Source organism: Antechinus flavipes, chromosome 3, assembly GCF_016432865.1.
Source record: "Antechinus flavipes isolate AdamAnt ecotype Samford, QLD, Australia chromosome 3, AdamAnt_v2, whole genome shotgun sequence".
In the NCBI taxonomy this organism is placed as follows: Eukaryota; Metazoa; Chordata; class Mammalia; order Dasyuromorphia; family Dasyuridae; genus Antechinus; species Antechinus flavipes.
The window spans coordinates 37,547,159-37,566,056 of NC_067400.1; the positions used below are offsets into that span (position 1 = coordinate 37,547,159).

At 38.1% G+C, this 18,898-nt stretch overlaps 1 protein-coding gene across 1 annotated transcript in view; it reads left to right on the top strand.

The window, feature by feature from the left end:
- USP13 (ubiquitin specific peptidase 13) overlaps positions 1–18,898 on the top strand; it is a 127,309-nt gene that overhangs the window by 85,428 nt on the left and 22,983 nt on the right. Inside the window, exons 11-14 of the mRNA XM_051983213.1 lie at positions 11,639–11,764; positions 13,155–13,308; positions 13,858–14,032; positions 16,960–17,048. Of these exons, the coding sequence (XP_051839173.1) occupies positions 11,639–11,764; positions 13,155–13,308; positions 13,858–14,032; positions 16,960–17,048 (544 nt within the window). The remainder of the gene's footprint in view (positions 1–11,638; positions 11,765–13,154; positions 13,309–13,857; positions 14,033–16,959; positions 17,049–18,898) is intronic.

The window sequence follows — 18,898 nt, forward strand, 5'->3', positions numbered from 1 at the left end:
TAGGATTACACAGCTAGTAAGTGTCCTATTTGAACTCAGAGCTTCCTGTCTCCAGGGCAGGCCTTCTATCCATTGCACCACCTGACTGCCCTTTACATGGACTTTTATACTGCTTATGTTTTTCATAATAATTCAAGGTGTCCTTTTCATTAAAACATACCTGGCCTGTGAAAATATTCAAAGTTTGGTCAGTGTGAGCCCACTTTCTGTCAACCAAGATGGCAATCCATCTATAACAGTGGTTCTCAAACTTTTGTTTTCAGTATCTTGATCCTATTAAAAATTATTGAGAATCTCTCCAAAGCATTTTTGTTTATCTGGATTATATTTATAGACATTTACCATATTGGAAATAAAAACTATTTTTGAATTTGTAGACCCTCTAAAAGGATTTCAGAGATCCCCAGGATTCTCTAGACCATACTTTGAGAAACTCTATAACATAGAAAACAAGAATAGATCAGAACCAGATTATTGCTTGAGGCCCAGAGTGGTTAAATTTTTTCATCAGGATCACATAGTTAATAATGAAGTTAAGAAAGGGCTTGTGTATGAGATAGCTTATGAGCTTAGTGTTGAAAAAAAAACCCCAGAGATTTTTCCAAGTCTGAAATGAGAAAGGTGGAGAAGATGATTTAAAGTAATTATCTCGATTCCTATTTTCACTAATCAGTCAGATCTTTTGAGCATGTCTACTACATCCCCTCAAGGCTCTAGAGGTAGTTCTGAAGGATTGCAAGTTATCTTCCTTATTTTTTTAAGATATAAGTTTTTATCAATATCTTTTGTTTTTATGAAACATTTGTTTTATTATTTTTACAATTACAGAATTTTGTCCAGTATTCCTCCTCTTCCTTTTTCCAGAGAGCCACCCCTCTAATAAAAAAAAAAGAGAGGAAAGAAGAAACCTGTAGAACTAATCAATATATTGAGAAAGTCTTAAAATATGTGCAGTATTTCACACCTCTGTCTTTTGCAAAGGAGTAGGCACTGGAGTGTTTTCTCCTACCTCTTCTCTGGGGCCATGCTTGTTCTTTGTAATACAACCTTCACTTTTGATTATTTTGTTGCTACTTTTATCATTTCAAGTGTCCTCATTGTGTATATTGTTTTGCCCAGCTTAATTCACTCTGCATCAATTTATGTAATTCTTTCCATGATTCTCTATATTCATCATTATCATTGTTTCTTAGAGCACAGAATAAATCCTTACGTTAATATACCACAATTTGTTTAGCCATTCTCCAATTAATGAGTTGTTTCCAATTTTTTGCTATCACAAAAAGTGCTCATATAAATTTTTTTGGTGAATATGGGGACTTTCTTCTTATATCAATGACCTCCTTGTAGTATTTTTTCCTAGTGATGAATTTCATGGTTCAAAGATTATGGATATTTGAGTTACTTTTTTTTTTTACATAATTCCAAATTTTCAGAATGGATGTACTGATTCACAGCTCCATCAGTAATGCATCTGTGTGCCAATCTTCAAATAAGGGAGGGTGTTTTTCTAATCCTGGATGTCTCCCAACTACCTATCAGTGTGCTTTCTGCCACATTTATGAGTTCAGAATTATTTAGTCAGCTTATATAACATACTTGTAACTTTTAATATGTAATTTTTAGAAAATGAGGATTATGGAAAAAACAGTTGGCACAAGACATTCTTCCCCTGATCCCCCAAAGTCTGTTCTATTTTTGGATTCAAGTCTTTTCTCTCTATCTTCCCTCTTCTTCTCTGCTTCTCTGTTTTTCCCCATCTTTCTCTTTCTCTTTCCCCCTCTCATCCCACCCCAAGAGATTTCTTCTTAGAGATGTCTCCTTTCTACCTACAGATACTTGCTTAATCCCATATGTCTGTTTCTTGGACCGATATTTGCAGCTGATTACTAGGGCATGACCAATTTTCTTCAGCCAGTTCAAAAACCTTCCTGTTTGATGTCACATATAGTTTCACAACTGGTTGAGATGCCTTTGATTGATTTGATTCAGTTGACATGAATCTCTACCTTGTCAAAGTCACTTTAAGTGCACTGGGGAAATTTGATTAATTTACTTAATCAACCTTCCATCATTACATGATACTGAGACAGCCTATGCAAAAGCCTGGAGATAGAGGATGGAATGCCCTAGATTCTTGGGAAATAGCAGAGGCCACTGGAATATAAAGTGTGAAAACAGGAATAATATATAATAAGCCTAGAAGGGAAGGCTGGAGCCAGATCATGAAGGATTCAAATTGTGTTTTATCCCAGAGACTCATATTTTACCATCACTTGGACTGGAGAGGGGAAAGACTGGTGTTCTGAGTCCAGTTAGGATGCCAATATAGCAGTTTAGATGAGAGGTGATGAGGATCTTTGCATCTATCAAGGGTATCCTTGATGAAAACATGAGAAGGGAATAGGCAAGTCTTCAGAGAGGCATTTACCTTGGCAATGAGCAGGGCCACCTCCTCATGAGGGTCAGGGATGAAGGAGAAGAGAGGTGGTGAAGAGGCCTGATTGACATGAGATGAAGAGGAAGGGAGAAGAGGGAGCTCTCATAAGATGGTCACAAAATATCAGGGGAACCAAAGGACACCAAAAAGATAGCATGGTAGACTATTAACTTTGGCACGTTTTCAATAATGACTTGTCTCAGTTCTGTGCCTTATTTAAAATGAGGGATTTGGACTTGGAAGACCACTAATATCCCTTATCTAAATTTACAATCTGTTTATTTTGAGAAATGGCATAAAAGATATCAGAACTAAATGTGGGATCTGAAAAGGAGGAAGGCTGTCATGTAGCATGATGGGTAATCTGATTTCTGTACTGGTTTCCATGAAATATTAAATGACCTATCAGTGAGCCTTGTTGATTTGGGATATACTCAACAACAGAAGTGTGGAAGCATATTGGTAGGATTTGTATAGGAAGAAAAAGCTTTGTATTGGAAAGAAGAGAGGGATTGCTGTATGGGGCAGGGAGAGCCAACCTCCTTGAGATCACGGATCTCTTGGAATATCCAAGCATTTACTGCTGCCCTTTGATGTTGTTCACCTGTTATATTCTGAGTCAGGAGAAATTTAGAAGAAAATGAGATTTCATTTAAGTACTTTTTTGGCTGAAGTAGCTGGGCTGGAGAAGGAAGGAGCTCAAAGTGTCAATCACTACTCACATTCCAACTTCTCCCAGGAATATAAGACTGTATTCAGTCGGACACATCCTTTGGCCTCTGCACTCCCACAACACTCTTTGACATCGTTGCTTCCTTGGTCCTCCATAGGGGCTATTTTAACAATGGGCCAAGGTGTCCCACCTCTCTTATCTATTAACTTTTATTATAATGTAACTGACTCCCATTATATGTATGCCGTCCAAGCCCCATGGTGGAAATCCCCTGCCATTCTGGTAACATTTTTCACCATATTGTGTCATTTCACCACATGGCTTCCCTGACCGTGATCTCCATGGTGGTTTGCCTTCCTTCGGTCGTCTGGGCAGGAGCCCCCTTTCTGCTGATGCCAGTGAGTGTGGTCTGAGATTTTACTTTAAGTACTCTAATTGTCTGCATTTGTGTTGATGAGATAAAGAAAGTGTTTGCAGATGACGATGCTAGAGCATCCCAAACAGAATGTCAAGCTAGCAAGGTTAATTTCTGCATATTTCCAAAGCCCATCCCTGGATTTGGGCCAGCTCCTGCCAGAGCATTCTCTGTTCTCTCCCTCACCCTTTAGCCTTTGAAAACATTTTATTTCCAGTCCTGGCTTCTATCACTTCTCCTGCAGTTTTCCTTTAACCCTTTGGCTACTACAGTGTAAACAGAGAAGCTGATACCTAACTCATCTGAATTCAAAGCCAGACCCATTATCTCTTCTCTTCTCAATTTTCTACAATTCTGGGAAGCATTACCTTTGTCTCAGGCACCCACACTTGTGATCTCAGCATTGCCTTGACTTTCTCTGCTTTGCTTATCCCATGCATTTTTTACCAAATCTTGCTTCTGCTTTCACAACATCTCTCATCTGTGTCTTCCTAACTCCATTCACAGAGCACTCACTATCTCATGTTCTCATCATCTCTTACCTAGATTCACACTAGGATAAGTCTCCCCTTCTTCTGCCTCACTCCGCTGAGTGGAAATTAAGATACTGGGCTGATGGGGCTCATTACAAGTGGATATTGTACAATCTCGATTGGGTCCTCCTTGTAGCATGGAAAATGGTCTATTCCTCTCTAATCAATACACCAATCCTCTCTCCACTATTCCTAATCTTCTTGTCTCTTATGAAGTCCATGTTCTCATAAGTCCTTAGAGGTTTCCCAGTGGGACACAGATTTTCCTATGGGTCTTTTTGTGGTCTGGGGGCAAGATTTGTGTGAGATTCCAAGATGGAGATGGGAGATAGGCCTGCTGACCTATGATATTTCCTCTTCTTCTAAAACTATATTCATATGGTTACGATCTGCCTTTGTGGAAGGCATACCAATGCATCCACAGATCCTCCACTGTATTTGTCTTGGAAATCTTTTTGTTACTGTAGAATATTCCTGGCTTTTAAGCACTATATCCATAAGTCCAGACTCGATTTTACTCTGAAATTAGAAACAATTATGGAGCCCAAAATGCTCATCACATTTGTTGGTGATTGATATTGATCATAAATTATTGATGATTTTTTGGATCAAACTATCTTAGATGAGATAGCACTTGTACATAGATATGTTTCTCTGTGTGTATAAGAGGCGGTGTGTTGTAGTAGATAAAACTGGGAAGACCTGGGTTGAAGTCCCAACTCTGACAAATGTGAGTACATGAATGTATCAGGATGATCTGGCTAAGTCCCTGGACTTCTCAGGTCCATCCCTCCTCACTGCAGCTCTCAAAAATTGTGAGTTATTGGGAAAGGAGTTTTCTCACTGGGAGTTTATTTCATTGTTCTCCCTCTCTCAAGTCTCCTCTCATTGCATTCCATGTTCATGTGTCTCTCAGCTAGCAGAATGGTTTTTTAAATAGATCTGACTGTCTTTCCTTTTGGTCAGTGAGCTGCAGTGGCTTCCCATTACCTTCAGACTCACATGGATCATCAGATCACAGGACATGGAGTCAGCAAGACCCGAGCTTGATTTGCTTTAAGCTTACTTTACTAGCTTTGTCACCTGGACAAATCCCTTAGCTTTTCTGTACCTCCATCTTCTCATCTATAAAATGGGGATCAATAATAGAGCTTATCTTGCAATGTTAGCAATTATTATGGTTAATGCAATATTTTACTCTTCTTCTACATTAATTTCCTTGTGTTTCCTCAAACTCAACACTCTGCATTTCATCTCTGTGCCTTTGAAACTGTCCTTACCCCATTCCTAGAACACCATGCCCCTGCACTTCTGCCTCTTTCCTTCAAGACTCAACTCCATCGGCACCTGTTGCAGGAAAATCTTGGAAGTCCCTCTCACATCTACTGCCTTCCCCTCTCAGATAAAGCATAAGATCTGAAATCAAGAGGATCTGAATTCAAATCCTAGCTGTGTGACCCTGGGCAAGCCACTTAATCCCATTTGCCTCAGTTTCCTCATATGTAAAACGAGTTGGAGAAGGAAATGTCAAACTACTGCATTGTCTTTGCTCAGGAAACTTCAAAAAGGGATCATAAAGAGTCAGATATGACTGAAGAACTATAGTCCTGTATATATAAATAAATATGATATATACACATATAGCTATGTCTTCTGTATATTATTTACATGTTGTCTCCTCCATTAGATTGTAAACTCCTTGAGGGCAAGAACTGTTTTTTGCCTCTTTTTTTGTGCCCAGCATTTAGCACAACTCCTGGCACATAGTAGGTCCTTAATAAATGTTTATTGATTGGTTGATTGATGTATCCACCATTAGGATGTGAGATCTTGGAGGGCAAGGACTACTTTTACCTTTTTTTGTATCCCCATTGCTTAGCATGGTGCCTGACACATAGTAGTCTCTTAATAAATGCTAATTGATTTACCAATCTCTATCTAGCCCATAGTCAGTGCTTAGTGAATACTTGCTAACTGAGTGGCAAACTCATCTTTGCCTTTGTATCAGTAGTGTCTGAGCCAGTGGACTGGCACATAGCCAGAAATTTATCATGCTTCTTGACAGACTGACTCTGATGATGGGGAAGTACCTATACTGACTTAACCTTGGATCTTTAAAACTATCGAAGTGTGTTTGCATATATGTATTTCAACTTCATTCAACAAACATTTTTATAATGTGTACTGTGTGCAGGGCAGATAAAAAGGCAATGCAAAAGTTTAGCTCAACAGAAAGAAAAGCAAATATGGCCTGACCTCAGGGACGAGAGCCAGAGACTTTTGACATTTACTGTTAGTTTGAATCCTTATCTTCCAAAAAGATTTCAAACATTCTCACTTCTGTGGTTTATTGTTTCCTTAAAGACAATAATGAAAATATTCATTTTTTCATTTAATACTATTTCATTTTTTCCAATTACATGAAAAGATAGTTTTCAACATTAATTTTTGTAAGATTTTCAGTTTCAAAATTTTTTTTGCCTCTCGCTCCCTTCCCTTTCCCTTCTCTTTCTCTTCCCCAATGAAGTAAATTATCTGAAAGAGATTATACATATACAGTCATTTTAAACATATTTCCATATTAATCATCTTGTGAAAGAAAAATCAGAGCAAAAAGGAAAAGTCACAAGAAAGAAAAAAATGAAAACCAAAAAAAGGTAAAAATAGTATGCTTTGGTCCACATTCAATCTCCATAGTTCTTTCTCTATGTGGTCAGCATTTTCCATTCCAAGTCTATTGAAATTGTTTTGGATCGATGTATTGCTGAGAGAAGTTGTCTATCAAAATTGATCATCATACAATCTTGCTGTTACTGGAAAACTCAACTTTTAAAGTAAATGAGTAAATATTTGTTAACTATGAAAATGAAATTGCTCTGCCTCCCTGGTGAAAAGAAGAGTTGAGACTGGGGCTCTTTAGTGTGGTAGAACCCACTTGGGCATTGGGTACTCTCTGTGTTATGGGGTTGACATGGCAGAAAGGTATATATATGTATATATACACTGCTGTTATTTTTTCAAGTGCACACATTTGAAAAAATCATTAAGGGAAAGTAAGAAATTCAGAAGAAGAATAATGAAACAATAGAAAGGAAAAATGAGGGGAGAGAGAGGACAGATTAAAAAGGGAAGAGACCAGCTTTTGTAAATGCCTACTATATGACAGTGGATCTTAGGATGGATTTGGAAATAGGAGGTCATTGAGTCCCTTATCTTGAAACTAAGGCTCAGAGAGGTTATGTAACAAAAGTAGTCTTTTGTCTAGTTATTTATCTGCTATGTTTTGCAATGGTCTCCTTGTGTTTCAATCTTCTAGATCTGTTGGAGAGAAAGACTAGAGCTCCAAGAGGAAACTGCCCAATAACATGAAAATGTTAATTTATCCATCTCTTAGAAATCAGCTTATTTCCCAAGTTCATTCTTGACATAAGCATTAGTCAAGAACAAATCAAGGAAGAGTATATATTTGTTAGGTGACTTTGGTGGGCATGCTACAGTGTCATATTCCTGATAACCACTTTTAGCTTCAAGCTCTAGAAATGCAGAGAATCTCATTCCTTCAAGCTGAATTTCATCTATAATGTAGGGAAAATGTTTCTGTAGGAAGGAGTAGCTTCCTCCACCTCCAACTAGAATTCCTTGAAAGTCCCACCATTTACTAAGGTCATATTCGCTTATCAGGGACATGAACCATTTAAATCAACATATTTAATCAAACCTCTGGATTGGCAACAGATCAGAATGCTTCAGCACTGTTACTGGCGCTTGTGTAGGATGTGATCCAGAGCAGCAACTTTGCCTCTCATTCATTAATCAATACATTAATCCCAAATGAAAATGGGCAGTAACGTGCTGTGTCTTTGTTTAGTGAGCCAGGCTGGAAAATTGCCTACGTAAACATTTGAGGGTGATTTTGGATGGTGCAGTCTGTTCTAATTTTAGCTGAACTGTTTTGCAAGGGTTGATAAGCAAAGTAAGTACAGTATTCTATAAATATGACCAGTTCCTCAAATGCACGTCACTCTGTTTTAAGACTAGAAAACTTATGCCTTCAGTATGATGCCTGTTTTCTTAATTATAGATTTTCTCTCCCCAGAGAGAAAGCAATTTCCTAGAGGGCAGAACTACTCAGATTTTACTCTCTGTCCCCAGACATAGCATGCTCTATAATGAGGCAGTGTTAACATGGTGGATTGTGCATTTGGATTGGAATTAGGAAGAACTGGGTTCTTACACTGTGCTCGGCAATAAGCCAAACATGAGAGAAACAAGGAAAGGTAAAACATTCTGTACTCTTAAGGAGGTTATATTTTAATTGGGGAGATCGCTTATAGATAATGAGACATAGAATAAGATATATATATATATATCATATATAATATATATAAACTATATGTGTCCATATATATACACATATACACACATCTATAACTATATCTATACATATAAGGTAAAGGAAGAGACAGAAACAGAGAAAGAGAGACAGATAGAGAGAGAGACAGAGACAGAGATAGAGAGACACAGAGATAGAGACACATACACACACACAGAGACAGAGAGACAGAGAGAGACAGAGAGAGGAGGAGGGAAGGGAGGATCTCAGAGGGGAAAACTAGCAGTAGGGGCCATGGGGAAGCCTCCATTATTTGACAAAAATTGTTGGGAAAACTGGAAAGCAGTATGGCAGATATTAGGTATAGATCAACATCTCATACCTTATATCAGAATAAGGTCAAATTAGGTACATGATTTACACATAAAAGGCAATCCCATAAGCAGATTAAGAGAGCATTGAATAGTTTACCTGTCAGATTTATGAATAAGGGAAGAATTTAAGACCAAAGAAGATATAGAGAGCATTAAAAATATAAAAAAATTAAAAATACATTAAAATATGTATTAAATTAGATTAAATTAAAATTTGCATAAACAAAATCAATGCAACCGAAATTATAAGGAAAGTAGAAAACTAGGAAAAAATAATAATCATTAAATCTATAGAAAAACTACCATAAGGCATATTGCTAGCCCAGGTCTGCATGAAGAAATAGTAAGAAGGCTTCAGGTTTGGGGGAGGAGTTCACACACAATTTCCTCAAAGGCTCCAACTTCTATGAAAACCACAAAAGTGTGGAGTCTGAAGCCATGTACTGGAAGCAGAGAGAGGGAAGTTTGGGTCAGGGTCTAGCCAATGATACCTAGAGCCTATAATGATGTCACTGTCACCCTAACTAGGAATCTGGAGCCTGGGGATCTCATACCTAGAGGGCAATGATGAGACACTGTAAATCAGATACATGCTCAGTGCTCTCTCTAGGTCTGCTCTTGGGTGCCTTGAAGAACACAGTACAATTTGCCTTGACCTCAAATAATACTGATCAGATCCAAAGAAAGCCTGATTCTTCCTTCTACCGCTACATAGATATAGACTCTCATGTTTTAGGAAGTAAAACTCAAAAAGCAGATAGGAAAACCCCACCAATAATAGAGGAATGACGGGTCAAGGATGACACTAGGATTTGTGAGATTTGGTACCTGAAGCTTTAATTGTATTAAGAACATCAAGAAGAAGGGAATTTTGGGAGAAAGATAATATATTATCTCTTTGGAGTTATCAAGTATGGGCTGCCTAGGATATGTCCAATGGACATCTGATGGTGTGGGACTATGGTTAGAAGAGAACCTGGATTGGAGGCATAGATCTGGGCATTATCTGTGTAGAAATGATCATTGAACTGGTGAACTAATCAAGTGAGCTAGGAAAGAGGGAGAAGGACTGAGTCTGGCATGTTTGCTGCTTGATTGATCTTCTGATAACACAGAAAAATCAATGGCCAACAAATCCAACTTATAAGTATGGAATATCTCAAGATGAGTTAAAAGAGGTCATTGATTCTGAAGATTAGTAAGGTCTTTAATCATTAAGACTGAGTTCCTATGATTGCACACAGCTTGTTTAAAAAATGTATACATAAGCTTCCCCCTACCCCGCCCAAGAAATCACACATTTCATTGTAAAACAATGAACAGCTCTCAGTAAGGAAAAAAAAAAAAGAGCCTAGTGGGAAAGGAAGCACTTCTCTGTGGGAGTGAAGGGAGGAGAGAATGGAGACATAGTATGGGCACTGGAAATGAATGTTAATTTGTTGACCTCAGACTCTAGAGTCAAACATCATGATTTCAAGCCAGCGGGATTTCCGCTGTAACTTTCTCCTGTTATATTGACCCTGTTTTGCAGGAATCTGATGGATTATAAATGGATATTACAGAATAGCTGAATTCTGTTTCCATTTTAGGGTAATGATAGCCCCCTGTAAGAGACACTTCCATATCACATTTTTGGAGAAATGATCTTGCCATACACTTCACATTTGAATAAAAAGGGCGATAATTATGTCCATGTCTTTTCCCCATTCAAAAGAGGGGAACAGTCCTCATCTCTGCCTATTGCCTTTGTATTAGAGAAGGCAGGAAGGTAGACTGGAGTCTTGTATTCATGGTGAGATTTATAGTCAGGAAGACAATCAAGTCCTGCTTCCCAGCACATGCTAGATGTATGACTCTGTCCTGGTCACTTACAGTCTCTGTTCTTCAGTTTTTTCTGTGATAATGATGGTGATAATACCTGCCTGTGGTTTCCTATCTCACAGGTTTGGTGAACTTTAAAAACGTTAATAAATCTAACAATAAAATCTTGGTAATATCTGGGTATGGATACATGAAATCATATACATACACATGTATACACATGTATAGTTGGGTGCACATGTACACATATGTCCAGACACACATGTACAACCTAGATATACATGCTCTATACATGTGTGTATGTCTATATGTGTGTCTGTGTCTATATATATACAGTATGTGTGCATGTATGTAAGTAACTCCAGTGCTTGGCTCAGTGCCTTGACACATTTATAGGTTTGTTGTGTGAATGAATGAATGAAGTATAACAAGGTCCCTGCCTTTTGCTAATTTAAGTCTAGTTTAGCAGAAAAAAAATGGACACTGGACAAGTTAAATAAACATCAGAAAGTATGTGATGATTTTCAATTGAGGAACTTAGATCAATCAATGGAGCAATTCTTGCCCTCCCCCCAATTTTTTTAATATTGTATTTTTCCCAATTGTATATAAAGCCAATTTTTAATCATTTTTTTTTTACAATTTTGAAATCTGATTTTTTTTCACTTTCTCCCTCCCCCATCATTGAGAAGGAAAGTAGTTTGATGAAGGTTATATATGTGTAATCACCCAAAGCATATTTTTATTTTAGTCATGTTGTAAAAGAAAACATATACACAAAAGACAAGAAAATGAATAAAATATGTAAAATAAGACTAAAAAATGAAGAAAAATAATAGTAAGCTTTGAATGGAGCAAAGCTGAGGGTGGCAAGCTCACTGAGGGACAGGGTGATGGGAATTGCCAAAGCAGGAACTGTTTGAGGAAGGAGAAGGTCAGAAACCAGAAGCTGCAGATTCTTTCTTGTTTCTTGATAACTTGTCTCATTCAGAGATTGTAGGTTTTCCTGATGTCATTTGTCTGTCTCTGCAAACACTCTTACTCATCAGCCTCAGCAGAATGGGATCTCGCCATGCATGTTCAAGGCCTTTGTCAGCAAGAGCCACCCTGAATTCTCCTCCAACAGACAGCAGGATGCCCAGGAGTTTTTCTTGCACCTGGTAAATCTAGTGGAGGTAAATATTCATTCTCTCTCTTTAAAAAAAAATTAAATTATAATTTTTTTCAATTTAAGGGTTAATATTCTTATTCCAAAAACAGTAAGATGCTGAGTTTTGCCACATTTCTGCATATTGAATGCTCAGCCTATTCTACTCTGGCTGCCCAATCCCCAAATTTTTGAAGCTTGACTTAAAATTCCCAGCTTCCCTGAGTTCTCCCATTTGACTAGCTATGATTTTCTGATCTGCTTCTTTTCCATTTGTTCATATTAATTTATGTTATCTGATATTGTGGCCCAATTGAATATAAATTCCCCAAGGAAATGGAATATTGATTTTTGGTATTTGTATTCCCTAGTGTTCAGTACTGTGCCTAGCACATATTAGGTGCTTAAATACTTGCTGAATTGAAAGTAAAGAAAAATGGAATTGAATTAGAAGTGTTCCATTATTCCAACTAGACTATCTGCAATTTAAGGATCTTCCTACTTTCCTTCTCTTCCCCCCATAGGATAATAAGGAATCAATGAAAAAACACCTACTATGTGTCAGGCACTATACTTAGATTTTGGAGATACAGGAAAAGGCAAAATCAGTCATTGCCGTCAAGGAATATGTAATCTAATGGTGTGTGTTTGTGTGTGTGTGTGTGTGTGTGTGTGTGTGTGTGTGTGTGTGTAAGATTAACAAGATTAATTTTGTACAAAGAAGACATATACAGGGTAAATTGAGATAATCTTAGAGTAACATTAACATTTTCTCCTCCTCCTCTTCCTCCCCCTCTTCTTCCTCCCCCTCCACTTCCTTCTCTTCCCCCTCCACTTCCTCTTCCTCCTCCTCCTCCTCCCTCCTCCTCCTCTTCCTCCTCCTCGTCCTCTTCCTCGTCCTCCTCCTCCTCCTTTTCCTCCTCCTCCTCCTCCTCTTTTTCTTTCTTTCTTTCTTTCTTTCTTTCTTTCTTTCTTTCTTTCTTTCTTTCTTTCTTTCTTTCTTTCTTTCTTTCTTTCTTTCTTTCTTTCTTTCTTTCTTTCTTTCTTTCTTTCTTCTTCCTTTTTCCTTTTTCTTCTTCTTTGTTATTAATTCAAGGAAGTCAGGAAAGCCAGAAGTCTGAAAGGTGAGCAGGAAGAAAATTTTGGGCAAGGCGTATAGGCAGTGAAAATGACTGGAATCAGCAGATGGAGTATCTTGTTTGAGGAACAGCAAGGAGATCAGTGTCCCAGTACTGTAGAATTCTGTGGAGGGGAGTGAGATATAAAAAGATTGTAAAGGTAGAAAGAGGCCAGATTATGAATTTGAGCTTAGTTTATCCTGACTCCGAGCTCAGCTTTCTATCCCCTGTGCTACCGTTGCCTCTATTATTAGTCTGCTGATATCTGAATGCATGAACTTGATCTAATCCAACCCCCAGAGGAACCGAATTGGCTCTGAAAATCCAAGCGACGTTTTCCGGTTTGTGGTGGAAGAACGGATTCAGTGCTGTCAGTCCAGGAAAGTCCGCTATACTGAGAGGGTCGACTATTTGATGCAATTGCCAGTGGCCATGGAGGCGGCAACCAACAAGGGTAAGACAGACATAAAGACCAGCCCAGGTGTTCACACACACACACACACACACACACACACACACACACACACACACACACCTAGAACAGAGATCATTTACTTGTGTCCTTGGAAGAGAAAACTCTAAAATCTACTATGTGGAGGCTTTTCAGGAAGGCTCCTAATTATAGAAAGATAAATTAAAAATTAGTGCTTAGCCTGAGTGCTTATAATTCTTAATTATGTGTGATTTCTTAGGGAGAAAACATATATACACTTTTAAAACATGCTGTGTACAAAACTTATTTTTAACAACTCTGTTGGGGAGTTCATTAATAATAGCTCAGACAAATGCAACATATCAGCTGATAAATCTGATGGTCCCATAGCATCTGTTATGTCCCACTTAGTGCATTTGCCCCCTTAATCTGGGCAGGAAAATCCCCCAAATCTCGATACACTTTTGCCTCATGATCCTAAAAGTAATTAGGAGTCTGAATGAAGGGTCTCATTCCCTGTGGAAACAAATAATGGCCATTTCCAAGATTGCTCATTCCTTCCCCACTCAGATGAGCTTATTGCCTATGAGTTGACAAGGAGAGAAGCAGAGACATGCAGGAGACCACTCCCAGAACTGGTCCGGGCCAGGATACCTTTTAGCGCCTGCCTTCAAGCCTTCTCTGAACCAGATAATGTGGAAGATTTCTGGAGCAGTGCCCTACAAGCAAAATCTGCTGGTGTGAAGTAAGTGTAGGGGATGTGTGTGTGTGTATGTGTGTGTGTGTGTGTGTGTGTGTGTGTGTGTGTGTGTGTGTGTGTGTGTAGGGGGGTAGAGTGGTGAACCTGATAGGGAAAAACATATCCCATTTTCACTAATCTCTAAGTGAAATTTGGCACACCCTTCAATTACTTAAAAACATTATTTGAAAAGCATATAGGCTTTACTAAGCTGACCAAGCCAGTTTGTTCACACAAACAAAAGAGGTTAAGAAATCTTGGTTTAGAGGCACAAGCCTGTTACCTCGTAAATTGCTTGAAAAGGAATTATAATCTCCCCTAAGCATAAAGAACGTTTTTCAAATCCATAACAGTTCAGAGGTAACTGAATAGTTATTGATGATAAATTTGAGCACACTTTTGTTATAAAGAAAATGGCCCAGAGAACCAGGAAATTTTTATGAAGTTTTTTTGAAATGTAGTGAACATCAGTTGGGGAAACTAGAGAAGGAAATTGGTCAAAGAGAATAGCCTATAATTATATCCTATATTTGGCGTATTGATGGAATAGGAGAAGGAGAAAGCTGTCCTTTTTTTAACCTTAGAAGCCATGGAAGTTCACAGCATATTCAATAAAGAGGAGAGACTCTCTTTTCTATGTGACCTTCTTCCATATACATTTAAAGAAAAATCTTAAATGTATCTTAGAGGACAGTTTCTGTAATTTAGAAATGGGAAGTGTTTATATATCTATGCATATATACATATATTTAGGGACTGAAACCCATTAATTTAATAGATAGAGGTAGAAAATTGGGAGTGTTGATATGCTGTTTGTGTGTTTTTAAGCCAATGGCCTATTAGTTTACTCATCCACATTGTTCATTCATTCACGCCTTTGTCCAGCACCAGTTTACCAAGCTCCTACTCTATATGGCACACTATACCAGGCATGGAGAGGAGGGTTAAAGGTGAATAATTTATTACAATTTTTTTGTTCCATCCGTGTGTGCAGATTGAAAATCCTTCCCTCCTCCTCAAGCGAGCCATCCTAGGGAGGCTCAGTGCTACTTATGTTCTTTACTTAGTGAGCCTGTCTCTAGTGAGGAATATCTTCACGTTTGGGTGGCTGAGTCCTAGGACCACACGCCTAGTTCATTGATCATTGGGCCCAAAGCCAAAGTCTTCCATTTGCTAGCATCTGCTGAATCTTGCGTTCTGTAAGCACGGACCTTACCAGGTTGGGATTCCTTCTACAGTCAGGGTGACATGGGAACAAGCCTTTGATAGAAACCCTTTACCAAATCAAGTGCTTCAATCCTGAGATTTGATGAATTTATCTCAATGTCTAAAAGCACTAGATTTCCATTTGTTCATTATCTCATTCTGAACTCAGCCTTCTGCAAGCCAAACAGTATGCTCAAAAGAAAGAAACCCTTTGTAATTCCCATAGAGAACATAAGGTAGGTGGTCAAGGTTAATGACACTCAGCTTTGTGAGTTCAAATCTGGCTTCAGACCCTTACTGGCTGTGTGATCCTGAGCAAGTCACTTAACCCTATTTGCCTCAGTTTCCTCATCTGTAAAATGAGCTGGAGAAGGAAATGGCAAAGCACTCCAATATCTTTGTTAAGAAAACTCTGAAATGGGATCATGAAGAATGGGACATGACTGAAATGACTGAACAATAACATATACAGCCAGCCAAGTTAAGGTTTACTGTGTAGATACTATTAGAGATGCTAATCAAAAAGTGTTCAAAATCAGATCTTTTCAAGTCAGATGTAGGAAACTAGGAACTTGGGATACTTGACTGAGTCATCTCTTTGCATTTCAGTTTCTTTATTTCTGATATGGGGACAACATCTACAGACACTTATCACAGGATTGCTCTCAGAGAAGTGTTATTTAAACTTTGAAATTTAAAAAAGTGTGAACAATATAAAGTAGACATTTTTTTAAAAAACATTTCCAAAAATATAATAAATTTATTTCATAAGTAACAAAATAAGAAAAGCAATTTAAATAATATTAATACCTTCTACCTCTTAATTTTATTTTAATTAATCTAATTAATTTTATTTTGATTAATCTGATTACCAATTAAATTGAACAAAAAAATTAATGATTATAATACATTTGTAATGTATAATTTATTTGAATTAATTATAATCCATATAGTTTAATGTATAATTTATATTATTTATTATCTATATATTATGATTTATAATGTAATACATTTGTCCTATAATCATCTTTAAAATTTTAAATTATTTAAATTAAGAATGAATGATTTTATTTAATAACAATTTTATTATAAAATAATAAATATTTTATAAATAAAAATAGATCTAAGTAAAGTAGATGTGTTATATAAAGTAGATGTGGGGACTGGATTGGGACTAGATATGTTCAGGGTCAGCATGAGGCTGTCTTGATTCCAAGAATAGCTTTCTGTCCGCTGCTCAACCCTGCTTTTCACCTTGAGAATACATGTTGAAAATACCTGATGATACATAAATGCTAGAACAGCTAGAATGTCCATTCATAGAGGGCAGGGACAGTTTTCCTTTTGACTTTTCGCTTTCCTACCAATATTGCCCAACACATAGTAGGTGCATAGAAAGGCTTGTGAATTGATTTAATACTCTTTTTAAAAAAAAATCTGAAAGTATCAATCTTAGGGGACATCATCTTTGGGTTGATTAGGACATAGCCTGGAGACTTGTGCCAGAGGCAGATAGATAATAGTGTTGGTCTCTGTCTCTGTCTCTCTCTCTGTCTCTCTTTCTCTCTGTATCACCTTTTCCTTCTCATGGATGGACGTAAATGGCTCAGGTCAGCACTGGTTCTGTTGGTCATAGATCCCAACAAGTAATGGCAGCTTCAGAAGGTTGTGCTGCTCATGATTCTTGTTGCTTTATGTCACTGATTTAATTCATTTGTGTTTCCCAGAACGTCCCGCTTTGCCTCATTCCCTGAGTACTTGGTAGTGCAGATAAAGAAATTCACGTTTGGTCTTGATTGGGTTCCCAAAAAGTTTGGTAAGTACTTTTTTGCACGCTTTTATTTGAAATTTTAGTTTTGAAGCATGGTATGTGAAGGAGCCTGAGCAGTTTGGGTGGGAGATATATTCTTTAAGTTATATTTTCCTTCTTCCCTTTTTAAGGAGGAAGGGAAGGAAGGAGGGAGGGGGAAGGAAAGAGAGAGGGAGACAGAGAGAGAGAAGAAGAAGGAGGAGGAGGAGGAGGAGAAAAGAAGAAGGACAAGAAGAAGAAAAGGAGAAGAAGAAAGGAAAGGAGAGAGGAAGGGAAAAGGGGAAGAGAGGGAAAGAGAGAGAGAGAGAGAGAAAAGAAAAAGAAGAAGAAGAAAGAGGAGGAGGAGGAGGAAGAGGAGAAAAGAAGGACAAGAAGAAGAAAAGGAGAAAAGAAGGAGAAGAAAAAAGGGAAGGAGAGAAAGAAAGGAGAGAGAGAGAAAGAAAGGAGAGAGAAAGAGAGAGAGAAAAAGAGAGCGAGAGAGAGAGAGAAAGAGAAAGAGAGAAAGAGAAGAAGAAAGAGAGAAAGAGAGAGAGAGATAAAGAGAGAGAGAAGGGGGAAGGGGAGAGGAGAGTATATCTGGGCATGCACATGAAATGAATGTTAAACATTTGCTGCAAGTGTTTGGCTCCATTAACTGTTTTGTGGAATGATTTGTCTGAGAAGTAGAAAAAAGGAAGCCCCAATATGAAACAGAAGCTAAATTTTCTGGTCTTTCTTCTTCACTGTCCTTAACTTTTACCAAAAGGGAAATTAGCCTTGTTTCCACTGTGGTTCTTGGGCTTCCGTGTTTATCTGTGTGTCCACGTCCTCCCCTGCTCCATAGAATTTTAAGAAGGCCTAGGTTCAGATCTTGCCTCAGGTGCTTTATAGCTGTGTAACCCTGGACAAGTAATCTGTCTTCTCTATGCCACAGTTTCTTCATCTGGAAACTGAAGGAGAAGGGCTCAGATGCCTTCAAAGTCCCTTCCAGATGTCCACTTCTGGTTCTACTGAGTCAGTTCTGTGACCTCTTGAGTTTATGATCTGTATTGGCAGGGATGAGATCACATCCACACAGAATGTGTCAGGCAACAATTCCAGGTCTTTTTTTCATTTTCCTTTTCTTCATTTTCGAGCGAGCACAGGACTGGTGGGCATTGTAGACATTTGCCATAGGGTTTTTTTTTTCCTTAAAGCTGCCTTCGCTTCTCTTAGTACTAAGAATTAAGAGCTTTAGGCATTTGCTTAAATGTCAGTCTTCAGTACCCCACCTAACTTTGACCTGGCCAATGTCATTTTGTGCTCCTTTCGATCACTCTGTATTCCAATCAAACCCCACCAGAACACCATTAAACTCATGGCTAGTTACTATGAGATACAAATTACTCTGATTGTTCCCATGTATGTCCCCATGTAACATGGTTTCACCTTGTGTCTTTTTTTCTTCTGTAGCCAATAATCAAGATTAAGCAGGACACATTTATATTTATTTCAGGAGTCTATGGTTTTATTTCTGGTATTATTCATTCAATGCAAGTTAGCACCTTTTGGTGGTCTCTGGGAATCTCTCTGGAAATCTCTCTGATCTTCTGGCGACTGGTGCTTGGGCTGGTCTCCAAATTGCCTTGAAACAGAAGCGAATGGTCTCACTAGACCCACTCTTGACACCTGTTTGTCCTGTGCCAGGGTTAATTCCATACCACACTTGGAAGACATGAGTGGAGATAGGGCACATCTCTAGGGTATTTGTGTTTTGGTTTTACTTACCTAAAAGTTCAGTGTTGCTCTAAAATTTAAAGTCAAGTATTTTTCATCTATAACTTAATAGGTTAAATAGTGAGAAGCAGTGGGTCATAGGTGGATAAAGGACCATTTGC